At 43.4% G+C, this 18443-nt stretch overlaps 1 protein-coding gene across 1 annotated transcript in view; it reads right to left on the bottom strand.

Moving 5' to 3' along the window:
- Positions 1-4937: 4937 nt before the first annotated feature.
- The window catches only part of PDE6B (phosphodiesterase 6B), a 29778-nt gene continuing 16272 nt past the window's right edge, over positions 4938-18443 (bottom strand). The window contains exons 14-21 of the mRNA XM_077818056.1: positions 18029-18138; positions 16938-17025; positions 15658-15758; positions 14796-14903; positions 12295-12358; positions 8085-8159; positions 7410-7493; positions 4938-5117 (exon numbers count right to left, since the gene is read on the bottom strand). Of these exons, the coding sequence (XP_077674182.1) occupies positions 4938-5117; positions 7410-7493; positions 8085-8159; positions 12295-12358; positions 14796-14903; positions 15658-15758; positions 16938-17025; positions 18029-18138 (810 nt within the window). The remainder of the gene's footprint in view (positions 5118-7409; positions 7494-8084; positions 8160-12294; positions 12359-14795; positions 14904-15657; positions 15759-16937; positions 17026-18028; positions 18139-18443) is intronic.

The raw sequence follows: 18443 nt of genomic DNA, 5'->3' as shown, positions 1-18443 counted from the left end.
TTAATTCATTGATTTTTGCATATACTATAGAAAGTACAAGTAAGAGGTATTGATGTAATGTAGGAATAAGCAAATATTCCTTTATGTATCTGGTAACGAAGCAATAACATCCCTTGTGCTAAAGTGACCCCAACATGTCTAAAAATGCAAAGTCACTAATTGAGGCTCTGTCTTGATGGGTGAAAGCCAGTTTAACCATGGTTAAAATCATTGCTACAGCATAAGCCTACAACTCCTGTATTTTTAACCATGTATTCAAATTCAGAACTGCCTTTCCAGTGTCAAACGTCAGATTGGACTGCCTGTACTCGGGTCTCATTATGTTACTGAGTGATGGGTGTTTCTAAAACTGTCTTGAAAATGAATTTTTTCTAATGAGTAAATCAAAAGGTACAACGTTGTAATGGGCATACCTTACAGTCTAACTCAGGAAACTTTGCATCTGTAACTGTTATGGACTGAACAGTGTCAACGTGAGGTCTTGTATTCAGTTTCTTTTTACTTTTAATTTTTTCGTAATGGTGGACCTAACTTCACACCTGTAAACGCCCAATGGGTTAAATGGTTAGCCTAGTGTATAAAGTGTTTAATATTTTCAAGATCACTACCTTCTTTTCATACAACCATATCAGGATTTGAACTAACTTATGGCTATCAGTGTAATTACGTGTCTCTTAAAGTGAACATCTGATGTTAAACACGTCTCATGTCAAAAGTTCACCCATATAAAGATGGAGGGGGCTGGGGAAACAGGTGAAAATACTTGCCATTTACACCTCAAATCAATTGAAATTTAATGCTAATTTACTTTCTGAAAAAGATGTACTTCCAGTGCTGCTATGAACTCTGGAGTGGGTCAGTTTAAAGTATCCATTTTGGATAGCCAGCACTCTAATATATCTATAAGAACAGCCACATAAGGACATTTGAACATAACTGGGAAATGTCAGACTAAATATGGTCTTCAGCACTTTAGCATATGCATTAATGAGTCTGCTGATCACCCTCTTATTCTTGCAGATTCCTGCTTTCTTCATTGCAAGGTGTGGCTAATATACTGAGAATAAGGCAACTGAGCAAAAGTTAACTACCTGCCTTTTCTGCAGAGAGGCATTATATTGTTTAGATAACCACTGTAAATGTAGATGAATTCCCTTGCTTTCCATAAACATCCATTGAACATATTTAGGCCACAGTGCTGCCTGAATAATCCTATGCTTGGTGAACACAATTTAATAGCAAACTAAAGCAGAAATAATAGTATGAGCTCCTGTAAACCCAACACTTGTATGTTAGAGCTGTGCTCAGACCCCACCTTGTCTTAAGACTGCTCTGTGCCTTTCCCTTGGTGGGGCAGGATGTGTTTCCTCTCTTACATGAGGCTAGGGCAGTGGTACCCCAAACTGTGGGGTGTGCCCCCCCTGGGGTGCAGAGGAATATTCAGGGGGGCTGGCAGGGCCTGGGCCAGCCCCCATGGAGCACCACCCAGCCCTGCTCTGCCCCCAGCTCTGCTCTGGCCATGGCCCCACCCTCAGCAGCTTTGGCCCCAGCCTCTGCACTCTTACCCCTGTCCACACACCCCCACCCACCCCAGGAGCTACAGCCGCGCCTCTGGCCCTGGTTCCTGACCATGGTTCCTGGGGGGGGTGTGATGTGAAAAGTAGGGGGACCACTGAGCTAGGGGAAGAGGGATTTCTGTACCCCATTCTTTGCAGTAGCAGAGGGCAATACCTCTGAGTATGCATTGGGATGGAGCAGAAAGGTAGTGATAGTGGAGGAAGGTCAGAAAAGAGAGGGAGGATTTATGGGGGAAATGAGGGTGATGAGAGAATTTGGAAACATGAATTCCAGGGGGGAAAAGGGTTACCAAAACATAAAAATGGGAAGGTGAAAATAAAGGAGTAAATATACAGAGCATGTAAGTTTAAAAAAAAAAAATTGAGACCAACCAGTCTATTTCTTCACTGGTGTAAATCAGGCATTACTGACATTCAGTGACAATTGGATGTCATTGTCAACCCCATTCTCCTTTCTCTTCAGTTAGAAGTAGCTATAGATGTAAGTGAGCCACAAGTGTAAAAGCACAGGATGGGACGAGTATCAAGGTGCTGTATTTATTTTTTTTACAAAAGCAAACAGAATATGACTTAACTATAGTAAATCTCTCATAAGCCAGTGACTTTGGGGGGGGGGGGATGACCTTGAATAAGAGGAGAGCAAGATATCTCCTTACATCCTTTCCCCATCGTTTCCTTTACCATGTTCTTGTAAGTGTGATAGCACAGACCAATCTGAAGCCACATGTTAGATTTTGTTTCTCTAATTCAGCTGTCAGCACTTCAGAGGTGTTGGGGAATACAGGGATGTTCCAAAGAAACAAGGTGGGTAAGGTAATACATTTCTTTGGACCAACTTCCAGATATCTCACCTACCTTGTGTCTCTAATATCCTGGGATCAACACTGCAAACAACAATGGGGGTTATGCCAAAACCAGAAAGAGGTCTAATGTAGCACATGCCCCAAGCTTAACCATATTCTTTTTTCCATTATTTTGATCAAAATAGGCCTACTTTTTGGCCAGGCAAGTTGCATTATGAACAAACTATATTAAAATAATGTTGCAAAGTCAAACACTCAAGGAATGCCAGATATAAGGTTGCTTTGGCAACTTTAATTTAGCACCCTTGTGCCTATGCATTGATACGCACTCTAATTACATGATCACATGCTATGTTTTTCCCAGGATCCCTGCCTCATTCAGTGCACAAAACTGATCATGCTCAGGGAATGAGCAGCTTTTCAATATTTTGTTTTATCCTCATCCTGCAATGTGTGGCCCCATGTAGCACTGACTGCACACTATTCAAACCCCCCTACAGAATTATTCTTGTCCTCATGGGTGTTTCTTTGGCTTCAGTGGAGTTGCAGTTGTTTAGACCAGATCTGAATTTGGCTCAGTTCCTTCAAAAGATAAAGTTTACTGATGTGTGAGAAGGACAGATGATTTAACTGTTCTATTGTTAACACTCTCTTGGGCTCTGATTCACCAACACTGGTCTAGATGAAAGCCCACTTCCTGAACTCCGCTCTAGGGGCATCAGTCTGACTTCTGTGGAATAACTACATAGCTGTACCGCCATAACTGAGATCAGAATCTCAGCACAAATATTTGAGTAAAGGGTATCTTTCTCCCTATGAGATGAACGGATCTGACTGTCTTTATGCTTCCCTTTTACATATTGCTGGCTTGTCCATGTGGTCCTGTGAGATACATTGAAGGAGTTAATTCTGCCTCAATTTACCCACCCCAACCTCTAGCTGCACACTAGGTAAATAACAGTTGAATTGGGCACAAAGTTCACCATCTGGCCCTGTAAATACGTGCATGGGGGTCTGGGGTAGGGGGAATGGGGAATTCAGACTTCAGGACAACTGCTACAGCCATTACTCATGCAAGTAAATTCATGGAACCAAATTTTGCCCTGTCTTAAATGGTACATCCCCGGTGACTTCAGTGGCATTGTATGGAGTGAGAAAGAGGGCAGAATTTGGCTCACTGACCGCAGTAAGGGTGCTCACACAGGTCAGGTAAACAACACTAGGCCCTTTCCATGGCTAGGTGATGAGCCCAGTTTAGGTAATTAAAGGGTTAAATCAAGAATTTATATTCGTACACTGCAACTTTTTTCTCTTACAAGACCTTTCCCAGGGTGCGTAGTTCATACACCAGCAGAAATAGGTTTAAATGATACAACAGGTTCTAGAGGGGGGAGTTCTTCCATTGCAACTTGTCATAGCTGTTGTAAGGGAGGAAACAAGAAATTAGAGATACATTTGCAGCTGCTATAACCGTACTGTAATTTGAAATCCTTTAGTCTTTAACTGAGTCATTTTACTTCTTAACTCTTGGAAGGCTCTCAGTGATGAAGCTGGTATAAATTCCTAGCTATTGTGAAGTGCTACCAATGTGCTCAGAGCCATTTTCTACACAAAACTGTGTGTGCTTCAAAATGCTTCAGGATAATGAGCTCCCTGAGTGGTGGGGACTGTCTCAGCCTTGAATGGTCTTATCAACCACAAAAACTAATTAAGAATGAAGGGCTCAGTCCAGTTCCCAGAAACTTAACTGGGAATTGTGCTGGGCCCAGGGAAAAAGCATTAAACCTAAATAATTTGCATGCATAGAATCCTAGCAATGGAGGGCTGGAAAGGACCTCGCAAAGCCATATCAAGTCCAGCCACTCCATGCTGTGGCAAGATCAAGTAAACCTAGACCATCTCTGGCAGGTGTACTTTGTTCAACTTGTTTGTGAAAGCTTCCAATGATGGGGACTCCACAACCTTCATTGGAAGCTGTAATAACTAGTCTTATTATCAGCAAAAGTTTGGCTAGAAAGGTACACTTGGGAGTAACTGCAGTGCTTTGTCTTATTTCTAGTGAGTTCCTTGTTTTTCCCTTGGCCTGTTACGCAGCATGGTAGCCACAGCCTCTGTAGTCTCAAGCATGTGTCCTTTCTCCCCCGTAGACTACACTACAAAGCTGACTCAGTGCAGCCAACTGTTGTAGCTGAGCTGCAAGTCCAGGCAAGGATCAGTAGTGTTCAGCACTATTTGCCACACTTACAGGTGTTAACTAGCCAATTACAACATGAGATCTCCTCCACAGAGGAGTTTATGCAGATGGCCTTTCTGGAGTCGTGTAACCATGTGAGATGTCAATTGTATGTTTTGAAGCCATTCTCTATTATGACCTGGGACCTTGGCAGAGTGAGTCATGGGCCTAGTTCAGATTGGGAATTTCCCCTGTATCCAACCCTTTGCTTCAGCTATTGGACAAAATGCACAAGTGTGGAAAGAGCTGGGAGTCTGGAGACATTAATTTACACAAGGGACTGGTGGGGTAGGGGAGTTAGCCATAGGAGTAGATTCTGAAGTATTAAAATTGTAAGTATTTCTGACCTTGCTGTGCAGCCATTTTTTCCTCCTCCTTTTTCTTCTCTTCTTCCAACGCTTTCATTTTTGCATCATACTCATCACCAAGAGCCTTCCATTCCTTTCTGTTGTTCAGCAATCTCTCATACATCGGATGAATTTCCTCGTGGAAACGTGAAAATTCCTGAACCAAGCATACCAAATAAACAGTACAACAGTGACTTAGCCAGTGCGGCTCATTCAAAACACCTGTGCCACCAGGTGCCTGCCCCTATTGCTAGTTCAGGCTGGAAAGGGGTTAATTTCCTGACGAAGGGTGCCAGCTACAGGTCTGGCCCTGGACTGGAGTACCAGATAATTAGAGGTTTCAGAGTAGCAGCCGTGTTAGTCTGTATCTGCAAAAAGAAAAGGAGGACTTGTGGCACATTAGAGATGAACAAATTTATTTGAGCATGAGCTTTTGTGAGCGTCATCGGATGCATTCAGTGAGCTGTAGTTCAAGAAAGCTTAAAGCTAATTAGAGGGAGTGTTTACTCCCTCTGAGTTCAGAACCCATCAGCAGGGAGAGGGAAGCAGCTTGAGGCTCCTAATGGAAACTGTTTCAAGAGATCCTGCTAGATCTAGTTACTGCCACATCAAACCTAGCTGAGGAATCACTGGGGGCAGATTAGTACTGACAGGCCTGCTAGGAGGTACAGGCAGTCGGGGCTGAGCGGTAGCCTCCTCCCTCACCACTGCAGTAGTTACCTCTTCCTCTGTTTCATTGCCCTGGGGCTGGAGCTCAGAGCCTGCTGAGGAGCTGACTCACTTCGAGCTCTGCAGTGCCTGCGGCTGAGGCCTCTCCCCCTCTCCTATGCCTGCCAGGGCGCAAAGTAGGTCCTGAGGCTTCCCCCACCCTTCTGGGAAGGGCTGCCAATACTGTATTTCAGAAATATGGGACAGCTCTCTAATGTCCCTGGGCTTGATTTCGCTACTCCATCCCTTCCCAGGGGTCTGCTCAGGCTGCTTCCAGTTCTGGTGCTGCAGAGAACCCAGACGGTCATTGTGCCTCCTGGAGTGAAGTGGGAGGCTGCAGTTACTCATCTCCACCTACGATACAGCTGTGCTCTGCCGGGGTGGGGCGGTTGGCAGATGGGGTGTGGACTGGAGAAATGCAGTAGATGGAGGAGACTTTGCCGCAGCCAGCAGGCGTGTCGCTTCCAATTTCAATGGCGGTGAGGGGCAACTTCCAGGGGCGGCCCAGTGGTGGCTGAGCTAAAGTTGAGTGGCATGTGTCTGGTCAAGTTGCCAAAGCCTGGCACGTTGCAAAGTAAAGTACCAGAACACCACTCCAGCCTAGCTTTCAAGTGTCAGTGGCATGCTGCACCGCCGTGGTTGAAACATGGGATAAAAACATCCTGTACTGAGAGTACTGGGCAAGAAATTTTTATTTAAATAAAGGATGTGACATCCCTTCTAATACAGGACTGTACGCACTGGCAGCCTTACCCCTGGACCTCGGAGAGAAGAAGAGCTCTTGGGCTGGCCTCTAAGGAAACCTCTGTCTTCTGTCCAGACAATCTTTACCCTTAGGATGGAAAGTTCCATTGTGCCGGAGAAGCAGAGTTGTCCACCCTGATTTTCATCCCAGAGCTTTAGAAGGTTTTTTTTATAAGAACGGCCATACTAGGTCAGACCAATGGTCCATTTAGCCCAGTATCCCCTCTGCCGACAGTGGCCACTCCCAGAGCTACAGGAGGAGTGGACAGAAAAGGGCGATTTTACACTCCTGACTTCTGGCAGTCAGAGACTAGGGACACCCGGAGCATGGGGTTACAGCCCCAACCATCTTGGCAAATAGACATTAATGGACGTATCCTCCATTAATTTATCCAGTTCAGCTTTTGTTACCTCTTGGACCAGATCCTGTGGGCCGCTCAAGAAACACCCTGAGCCCACGCTATGTCATATTTCAATAGGAGTGGAATTGTTGTACCAGCCCATCTGTTACTCCACTGCCCTATATGCAGTTTGATGTAGAATATTGGCTTTTATTTCCTAGGTCCAGTGCAGTTCATGACCAGAGGTTCAAAGATGGCTCTATACAATTGACCAGGCCTGGGGTTGTCAGGCACTGTGAGGCTGAGCTGCCCAAGGATCACAGAATAAAGAACACCTATAGCACTGGATGCCCTCTGAGCTGGGATCAAGGCTGCCCTCCACTGCTGTGTCGTGTAAAGCTGCTTTGCTAGGCAGAGGATGTGATCCCATATAGCAAAACATAACGTGCATTAAATAATAAAAGTAACAATCCTGGACAGTGTCTTTGGTGAGGGGAAGACAAGCATGTCTCTCGTTGCTTAATATTTTCGCTGTTGGTTAAGTCTCCCTGCTGGGAGAGACACTTACTTATATAATTTTTGCTAAAGTACTTTTAAAAAAAATTCATTGCTGCTGCACGAGCAAGCATTCATTCCCTGCTGCGCAACACACTTACCTTATAGACAAACGTGCACACAAAGTCAATGAAACCGACTTGAAGCTTTGGAAGCTCAGCAGCTTTTCTCCTGTCCATCATAGGCTGAAAGAGAACAGGATTTCTTTGGAGTTCCTTCTGTTTTTCTTTTAGAACTATTTCGCCTTGAAGGGTGTTGCAAATCAGCCTAACACTTCTGTATCATTCTCAAAAGCTTTCTTTTTCGGACCTCTTCCTTCTCCCACACAAACAATGAACTGATGGGGCTAGCTATTGTCATAATTTTTCTTTAACAAGCTACAGTCGCTCTTCTCCACTTCTGTTCCTGGATATTGTTTTCTATTGTGCCCCTCACCATAGTACCGGATTAAATGATCTTTGTATTCTCAATAAATGCTAAGGGGCTCCTAAAGTTCCTTAAATGAACGAAACAAACATTTCAGTTTTTTCCCTTTTTTTTTTCTTTTTTCAAGCGCATTCATTAGCAGAGCTAGATTTTGAGCTAGATTTTGGAACCTGTGACCTATAAGTTACTGAGCTCAGCTGTCATGTCTATTACAGGGGTCTTTTCCCCCGCCCCCAGGACCTCCCATGTTGTCAAAGCGTCCAGCCCTGTTCATGAATTGCTGTCAATGAAGAAGTTTGTTAGAAGGAAATGAACTGATTTTAGCTTTCAGCAGCTCATGTACTACTTACGATTGGCTGCTGCTGAAGTACACTTATTTCCAAGTCACCCTGTTCCCAGAATTCACCAGCTACTAGGAACGCTACCTATGTTGGAATAAGAGCTACAGTCAGTTTGGGGATTTTAATCTGAAACACTTCGTCTCCATTAACAGGAGCGTTCCAGTCCCTGCTCCTTTGCAATCATATCTGTCAAACACCATATTACAGCTAAGTGATTCTCCTAGCAGGATGCATCTGATTCTCTACTCAATTTGTCTTCACTACGAGTGACTGCATGGCAAATCAGGGTGTCAATCGAAAACATGCCAATTTGTCACACAGTAACGTCCCATGTGAAAAAAGAAAAGGAGTACTTGTGTCACCTTAGAGACTAACCAATGAGCTTTCGTGAGGTACAGCTCACTTCATTGGATGCATACCATGGAAACTGCAGCAGACTTTATATACACACAGAGATCATGAAACAATACCTCCTCCCACCCCACTGTCCTGCTGGTAATAACTTATCTAAAGTGATCATCAAGTTGGGCCATTTCCAGCACAAATCCAGGTTTTCTCACCCTCCACCATCCCACACACAAACTCACTCTCCTGCTGGTGATAGCCCATCCAAAGTGACCACTCTCCCTAAAATCTGCATGATAATCAAGGTGGGCCATTTCCAGCACAAATCCAGGTTTTCTCACACACCCCCCCACCCCCATACACACACAAATTCACTCTCCTGCTGGCAATAGCTCATCCAAACTGACCACTCTCCAAGTTTAAATCCAAGTTTAACCAGAACTTCTGGGGGGGGGGTAGGAAAAAACAAGGGGAAATAGGCAACCTTGCATAATGACTTAGCCACTCCCAGTCTCTATTTAAGCCTAAATTAATAGTATCCAATTTGCAAATGAATTCCAATTCAGCAGTTTCTGGCTGGAGTCTGGATTTGAAGTTTTTTCTTTTAAGATAGCGACCTTCATGTCTGTGATTGCGTGACCAGAGAGATTGAAGTGTTCTCCGACTGGTTTATGAATGTTATAATTCTTGACATCTGATTTCTGTCCATTTATTCTTTTACGTAGAGACTGTCCAGTTTGGCCAGTGTACATGGCAGAGGGACACACCCCTGGAACCCCGACCTGGGATATTCTATCTACTACCAAAGATCCATAAATCTGGAAATCCTGGGCGCCCCATCATCTCAGGCATTGGCACCCTGACAGCAGGATTATCTGGCTATTTAGACTCCCTCCTCCGGCCCTACGCTACCAGCACTCCCAGCTACCTTCGAGACACCACTGACTCCTGAGGAAACTTCAGTCCATCGGTGATCTTCCTGATAACACCATCCTGCCCACTATGGATGTAGAAGCCCTCTACACCAACATTCCACACAAAGATGGACTACAAGCCGTCAAGAACACTATCCCCGATAATGTCACGGCTAACCTGGTGGCTGAACTTTGTGACTTTGTCCTTAACCATAACTATTTTACGTTTGGGGACAATGTATACCTTCAGATCAGCGGCACTGCTATGGATACCCACATGGCCCCACAGTATGACAACATTTTTATGGCTGATTTAGAACAACGCTTCCTCAGCTCTCGTCCCCTAAAGCCCCTACTCTACTTCCGCTATATTGATGACCTCTTCATCATCTGGACCCATAGAAAAGAAGCCCTTGAGGAATTCCACCATGATTTCAACAACTTCCATCCCACCATCAACCTCAGCCTGGTCCAGTCCACACAAGAGATCCACTTCCTGGACACTACAGTGCTAATAAACAATGGTCACATAAACACCACCCTATACCGGAAACCTACTGACCGCTATTCCTACCTACATGCCTCCAGCTTTCACCCTGACCAAACCACACGATCCATCGTCTACAGCCAAGCTCTGCGATACAACCGCATTTGCTCCAACCCCTCAGACAGAGACAAACACGTACGAGATCTCTGTCAAGCTGTCTTACAACTAAAATACCCACCTGCGGAAGTGAAGAAACAGATTGATAGAGCCAGAAGAGTTCCCAGAAGTCACCTACTACAGGACAGGCCTATCAAAGAAAATAACAGAACGCCACTAGCCGTCACCTTCAGCCCCCAACTAAAACCCCTCCAACGCATTATTAAGGATCTACAACCTATCCTGAAGGATGACCCAACACTCTCACAAATCTTGGGAGACAGGCCAGTCCTGGCCTACAGACAAGGGCCCCCCAACCTGAAGTAAATACTCACCAACAACCACAAACCACACAACAGAACCACTAACCCAGGAACCTATCCTTGCAACAAAGCCCGTTGCCAACTGTGCCCACATATCTGTTCAGGGGACACCATCACAGGGCCTAACAACATCAGCCACACTATCAGAGGTTCGTTCACCTGCACATCCACCAATGTGATATATGCCATCATGTGCCAGCAATCTCCCTCTGCCATGCACACTGGCCAAACTGGACAGTCTCTACGTAAAAGAATAAATGGACACAAATCAGATGTCAAGAATTATAACATTCATAAACCAGTCGGAGAACACTTCAATCTCTCTGGTCACGCAATCACAGACATGAAGGTCGCTATCTTAAAAGAAAAAAACTTCAAATCCAGACTCCAGCCAGAAACTGCTGAATTGGAATTCATTTGCAAATTGGATACTATTAATTTAGGCTTAAATAGAGACTGGGAGTGGCTAAGTCATTATGCAAGGTAGCCTATTTCCCCTTGTTTTTTCCTACCCCCCCGCCCCAGACGTTCTGGTTAAACTTGGATTTAAACTTAGAGAGTGGTCAGTTTGGATGAGCTATTACCAGCAGGATAGTGAGTTTGTGTGTGGTTTTGGACGGGGGGTGAGGGGGTGAGAAAACCTGGATCTGTGCTGGAAATGGCCCAACTTGATGATCACTTTAGATAAGCTATTACCAGCAGGACAGTGGGGTGGGAGGAGGTATTGTTTCATGATTTCTGTGTGTAATATAAAGCCTGCTGCAGTATCCACGGTATGCATCCGATGAAGTGAGCTGTAGCTCACGAAAGCTCATGCTCAAATAAATTGGTTAGTCTCTAAGGTGCCACAAGTACTTCTTTTCTTTTTGCGAATACAGACTAACATAGCTGTTACTCTGAAACCTGTCCCATGTGAACTCTGCTATTGCTCTGTAGCAATTTCCCGTTTCGGATGTTGTTTCAAGGCACGCTGTTAGTGCCTCAGATTTGCAGGCTTGCTTGCTGTGCAGACAAGCCCTAGGGCTATGATATGCATAATCAAACTCTGTGACTGCCAGCAAAATCTTCACATCAGCCTATGAGTGTCCCCGATGCTCCTTAACAGGACTTTAAAATTTGGATTAGGGTGGAGACACTCACAGCATTAGTGGATTCTTTGTTACATTCTCAAAGACACAGTTGCCCTTTCCAAGTATTACCAATGTGAAGCTTTAACGTCTCTTCCCTGCAACACCGAAAAAGTGAGGTTTTAAAATATAAATAGAGTTTTTCTTATGGTTTTGTGCAGTTGGGATTTAAACTTTCTGTAACAATGAGGACTAAATGCTTTTTGAAGTGAAAGTTACTTGAGATTCTGAGCCACGTCATTCCAGGAGTGCGGGCTTTAAGAAAAACCCTGAATGTTATGAGACTAACAATAAAGTCAGAGTTGCCAGTACTGTTTTCTCTAATGTCGCTCTGTGATACTAATCCTACCACTGAGTGCGGTCTTTAGATTTCTTTATTTTTACTTTTACTTTACATTTATTTACATTATTCAATGTTATACAACACCATAAAAAGCTTCTATGGAAAGCTTGGGGGAGAGGGATAGCTCAGTGGTTTGAGCATTGGCCTGCTAAACCCAGGGTTGTGAGTTCAATCCTTGAGGGGGCCATTTAGGGATCTGGGGCAAAAATTGTGGATTGTTCCTGCTTTGAACAGGGGGTTGGACTAGATGACCTCCTGAGGTCCCTTCCAACCCTGATATTCTATGATTGAAATACTGGGAGGAAAGATGTGGTGTTTGTAAGCCCTGACGCCTCATCTCTTTCATCGTTGCTCATACAATAAGATCAAACTAAAAGCTCTCGGCTCGTCAAGCTAAAAATATCATTTCTACCAGCATTGTTTAAAACTTGGTCAGCAAAAGTAAAGAGAAGCCTCCTTCATGCAGGTTTCAGACAACAGACCGTTTCAATATATTGGAGTACATTGTGTATCAAGCGTCTGACCTTACTCTGCACTTCCCAGGGTTTAGCGATCGCAGATAAGTCACAGGCAGTCATCATCATAGCCCTGGAGACCAGAATAAGAACCAGAGTTAGTTTGTATTGTAAGCACTCAGTCCTGTTTCCATTGGATCCAGGGTCTATTCTGCAATTTAAGAGTACTACACTTGCCACTTCTCTCCGAGAACCAGCATAAGACATTTTGTAAACTAGGGCCAGACAGTATGCAGTATTATCTTGAGTTAAACCTAGTGTAACTGTGTTTCTTGCCTGCCACCAAAACAGTTTTGTGATTACTAATTTGCTAATTCTCACAAATCTCATGTAAACTTCCTAACAAAGATTTTGTAGCAGACTGCTTTGAGGTTTTATGTCTGTGTTTAATTATTCCAAGTACTACAGAACATATGCTTGACCACTATTAATTATTACTAGACACTTATCAAAATTTAATGAACTCAAGAACGGCCATACTGGGTCAGACCAGTGGTCCAACTAAACCAGTATCCTGTCTGCTAACAGTGGTCTATGCTTCAGAGGGAATCAAAAGAACAGGGCATTACTGAGTGGTCCACTCTCAACTTCTGACTGTCAGAAGCTCAGGGACACCCAGGAGATGGGGTTGCGTCCCTGGCCATCTTGGCTAATAGCCGTTGATGGAACTATCGTCCATGAACTTATCTAATTATTTTTTGAATCCACGCTATATAAATTTAGCCTCCAGAGCATTTCCCTGGCAATGAGTTCCACAAGATGACTCTGTGTGGTGTGAAGTAGTACTTCCTTTTTTTTGTTTTTAAACCTGCTGCCTGTTAATTTCATTGGTGACCCCTAGTTCTTGTGTTATGTGAAACAGTAAATAACACTTCCTTTCTCTTCTTCACTCACGATTTCCTAGACCTCTGTCCGGTCTCCCCTTATTCATCTGTTTTCAAGACTGAATAGTCTCAGTCTTTTTAAAAAGACATGGAGTACTTGTGGCACCTTACAGACTAAAAAATTTGTTTGAGCACAAGCTTTCGTGAAGTAGAGCTCACTTCATCGGATTCATCTGATATGTAGTGTCTGGCTCTGAAAAACGCGTCACGGACAGTGAAATCTGGTCTCTTTGTGTGCTTTTACCCAATACTAGAGAAACTTAATGGGGAAACCAACATTTCTCCAATTGGGAGTCCTGACACAAAAGGGGTCGCAGGTGCGTCACAAGGTTATTTTAGGTGGTCACCCTTATTTCTGCGCTGACTTCAGAGCTGGGCGGCTGAAGAAGCAGCTATGGGTTGGGAGTCCAGCTCTGAAGACAGAGCCAGTGGCAGCGCAGAAATAAGGGTAGCAGTACCGCAAACCCCTCCCACACAGAATAACCTACAATTATAACACAGCAGAAATCATGAAATTTATTATTTTAAAAATCCTGTAACACGGAAATTGACGAAAATGGACGGTGAATTTGATAAGGCCCTTCTCATATGGAATCTGTTTTAATTCTCTTCCCTGTGACTCCCACACCACAAACCTCCTGACTCAGTTGACCGTTATTGGGCCTGGTCTTTGGCATCATCAGAGCTTCACACAGTATGACTCTTCCCCACCCTGTGTTGGGGGTGGACGGGGGGAGTCACTTCTATACAGGTGGTGAGCATTCAGGCCTCTGTGCTATTCTAGCTGTCTGGTACTGTTAATCCCAAGGATTCAGAAATCATTTTAGCTTAAAAATCCTGATTTTTTTTTAAAGTAAAAGTTGTGTTCTTTCTATTTGCCTTCTAGTGTGAACCTTCAGGGTGTACTTGCTTCTTGTTTTCAACTTTTTCTCGCCAGTGATGAGGGTTGCTCTATGTTCCTGTGGTGTAGACACTAGCTACAGCAATGAAAGGGCAGAGCTGGTGTATACCAGGCTTCAAATTCATATTGGATTGCACTCTGTTTTCCAAATATTATCCTTGTTTTCATCAATAGGGAGGCTTTGGCCTCCCTTAGAGTTTAAGCCAAAGCAGACTTCTTGCAACTTTTCATCAGTAGACTCTCTGGTTCTGCTTGGGGCTTGCAATAACATTAGCTTTTGTTATGGAACGGCTGCACCCTAAAACTCATCGGATTCTCTTAATCTTGAAAGTTGCCATAAAAACATGCAAACGTAATAAGCAATTTAAAAGAGAAAAGTGGATACTTGGAATTAGAATTTGAATCTAAAGATTATTTTGACACATATCTAGTTGTGACTTCATCCTACTCACACAGTTAATCAAAATTCTGCTATGTGTCCATATAATTCTTTAGTACAGAGGAAAATAAAAAGAGATTAATATCTTTTTCTGGCTTCTTTTCAAGAATAACCCAGAATGCAAAGCATCTTTGGCTCCGAGAGACCTTTAATACTAAAATGTTAGCGTAATATTCCTTATAGGAAATACCGCATGCTATGCAAGCTATTCTTAATAGACACTTATTTAATACAGGCATAGTTGTCACTTTACCATTTGCTTATCAAGAGATTTTTATTTACTCACATGACAATCTCTTTTCTTGTCGTTTCCAGAGACAAATATTCAGTCCAGACATTGTCATTGTCATACGTCTTGGACTCATCAACAATCTTCTGAAACATAGTTCTCTTTCTTCAAAACACCCAAAGATGTAGGAATATGAAAGCATTAAATATGGAGTTATCAGACCTCATTTTGTTTTCCCATTGAACCATTGAGCAATCCCTCATTTCAACAATTTCTTATCTACGAGGAATGAGCTCCTACATGCTGCTACCCTCCAATGGTCAGAGGCCAGGGAGTCTTTCCATTAATTCCATTGAACACTGGATAAGCCCTGTTTTCTACATTGCTCATTGTGCAGAAGCAGGAGTAGAGGGGGAGGATCTTAGTCGCAAGAGCATGACGGGTAGGGGTTGACAAACGACTACCCAACTGTGGGGAGGCGGAGGAGGAACGGAATAGGAGCTAGGGGAGTAGGTTTCTGGATTTCACCTCCCACTTTTCCATCACTAACTGCGAGCTAGGCCCAGGCCATGTAATGCCCATTAAGGGATATCACCCACTGTTGCAATGTCAGCGAGACAACATCAAACATGTCTCAGGATTGTGTGTATAAACTAATTGGCACAACTCTCTCGAGCTAATACCGTCAAACACCAATGTCTTTTTGGCTACGTTTCCCCAGCCAAGTGCCCACCACAACGATGTATTCTTATTTGAATTTTTAATTAGGATAGAGTATTTATTGTAAATAATTGTAAATCACTTAAATGTTGCAAAAATAGGTTTTCGTGAGGTTGACGCTTTGTAACTACAATTTGAAAAGTTGTGCTGTTGCAATTTCAGGTAAAATTTACACCGCACTAAATTATGACTCACTTACTTGAAGTAAAGTGCCAAGTCCGTAGCTATGATCGCAATTTCCATCAAATGATTCACGTGCTCAAACTGTCTCCTGTTTAGATTCTGGTAGATATTTAGCGACTAAAGGAAAACAATGTTTAGTATGTGATTCTGAACATCCCGTGCAATGCTTATCCAGAATATGGGAGTTAATTCGTTGTTCAACGTGTCCAGCTACAGTAATAGCCAATACTGGGCTCAATGCAATACCCATGGTCCATGGAAAGACACCTAATTATTTAAATGGGCATGGGATGAGGCCCAGTACTCTGAAGTACTGACTCAGGATATTACTGGATCCCCATTGTTTTCAATAGGAGTTTGCTCGAGGTAAGAGTTAAACAGAGTTTGTTACGATTTGGTCCATAGAGGGGGAAGGAAAGCCAGTCAATCGGTGTTGTGGGTTCCGAGTCCTCTTACTTAAGAAAGTTGTGAGCTTTGGGTCAAAGTCTCCCCCTGAGTCTGTTACAGAGACCCTGTTAAAACTTGGGCAACTCACTCAACTTCTGCACCTCCATTTCCCCCTTTCTGTAGAATTGAAACAACATAAGCCTAGCTCATTAAAAAATGGTGAGGCAAACCAGTAAACTGCCGTGAGAGCCTGAGATGGCGTGTGTTGTGTAAGTGCAAAGTATTTTTATGTACAGACTGAACATATTGAATTGCAGAAATTGCAGGTATGTCTTTCACTGTTTCTAGCTAGAGGATTGAAAGTTCAGGTTAGAGGGACTGTCTGCAGTACAGGGAAGTATTCAGAGGCTTCGGCTATTTGGAAGTGTCTGATAAACCATGGGAATTGAAGAGTCTCCTTTACAGGATTAGAGCTTCATGAATCCCATGTCGTCTGGTTTCAGTTCCATCACATTCATGGACAGTATTAAGGGAAAAGGCTCATAAGTATCTAGAGCAATCTCGGGCTGATTTGTTTCGCATTTATATTGCCGTAGCACCTGAAGCCGCATTTCGGTAGGGACAGGAAAACAGCTTTGACAGGAAAGCAGCTGAACTTTTTAGTTCTTCATGGTTTCACCACGAAGCCAAGAGAAACTCTGCCATATTAACCGAATCTCACTTTGACTTTGAAGTTGGGTCATATGTAAAAGTCTAACTGACCTGGTGGAATAAATTCAAGTCCTCAGAGGTCTGAACCCAAGAAAAATGTTGGGACAATCCCCTGCAAAGTGAAACTGCACAGGGTTGAATAATTAAAATTCAACTGAAAGCACATAAAACGCCTCTATAAAAATGTGCATTACAAACCTCTTCTGAAAGCAAGAACTTGCCAAATTCCAAGTGATGTCGCTCTAAAATTGATGAACCATGAAGTTTTGCTAACGGATGTTGAGATCTAATTGTGTAATTAAAAAATTCAAAAGTTAATGCAAGGCTAATGAGTTTTACAATGTGTCTTATTTTAATATTTCGGTTTTTACGGTTTAGATCTAGGTTTAACTAGTGGATAAAGGGTTTACTGAGAACATTTTAGCTAACTGGCTTATCAATTGATCAAAAGATTCTTATGGCTTTTTAAAGAGCTGTAACAATCGTCACTGCAATACTTGTGAACCATCTAAACACGTACTCATGTATAATTGGCCCTCATTTATAAACGTGAACAAGTTTATTCTACTTTACAAACTCAAGATATTTTATTGATTTAAAACAACAGCAAAAGCAGTAGTCCTTGCACACTTTCCTACATTTTATCCCAGTGCAAAGCCTGGGGTTGAATCCCTGACGGTCAAATCTTTGCACAAAGCTAAATCCTGTACAGGAAGTGGGTGTGAGCGAGTCCCACCACTTCATGAGAGCACTAGGGTGATAAACAAAGCAAGCACCATGCAGGTGCATTACTCGTCCAGCCACTGCAATAGTGAGGTTGTGTGATGCTCTTCGCTGTGTGCTTTCCCTGAGACTATACCCATGAGCAGAATGTCTGAGTAACTATCCATGCTACACTGATCCAACTTGCTGCTTAGAAACCCAGCGGGTTCGTTCTGACCAGGTCACTCCTGGCTCCCACTTTGAAGCACAAGCTTTCGGGGGTCATGCGTAGCATTTGGCCTCCACCTCTAGTATCTAATGTCCCATCTTAAAAAACGAACTGCTGTTTTGGCCAAACACCAATTGCCCGCGCTATAGAAATTTTGCTTCCGTAGCACTGAGATAGATTGAGTCTACCGTCCTAATAGGAAAACCAAGAGCAGGAGTGGCCTGCCGAAGCGAGGGAGTTGTTCCAAGGGTTAGACAGTAGGAAGAGGCTAGATGTGGTGTGAATTCAGTTCGATCCCACTCCACGACTATATGCACACAATGAATGGAAACTTTTAAAGGAATAGAAAAGTGCCTACTTCATTTGATAAAGGTTGTTGGTGCCCCTGTGATCAATATCATGACACAAAGCTGCAGTTACCATAGCAAGGGCTTCAAGGTCTGTGTAGTAACGCTTCAGTTTGCCAGTCTACGGGGAGAGAATCACAAGCTTTCATTAGTCTTTCTGATAGACACTAAGTCAGAGTGAGTCTGCTAGGTGAGTAGGAGTCTATTACGCTAAACACAATTAAAGAACTAAGCGTAGAATTTGTGAAGCTAGATAGAAGACACAGTGCAGTGTAAGCCCTTGGGGGTTGAGAGAACATGGCCCATTTAAATATTTTCAGTCTTGGGGGGGCCCTGGACAAAAAGTGAAGGAAACAGAGCCTGCCTGACCCAGTGTCACTTCTCCTCAGAGACGCATGGGTCTGTGAGTCCTGGGGCTTGTAACTC

Source organism: Eretmochelys imbricata, chromosome 5, assembly GCF_965152235.1.
Source record: "Eretmochelys imbricata isolate rEreImb1 chromosome 5, rEreImb1.hap1, whole genome shotgun sequence".
NCBI classification, from domain to species: domain Eukaryota; kingdom Metazoa; phylum Chordata; order Testudines; family Cheloniidae; genus Eretmochelys; species Eretmochelys imbricata.
Note: the sequence above shows the minus strand (reverse complement) of the source record. Positions and strands in the feature narration are given on the sequence as shown.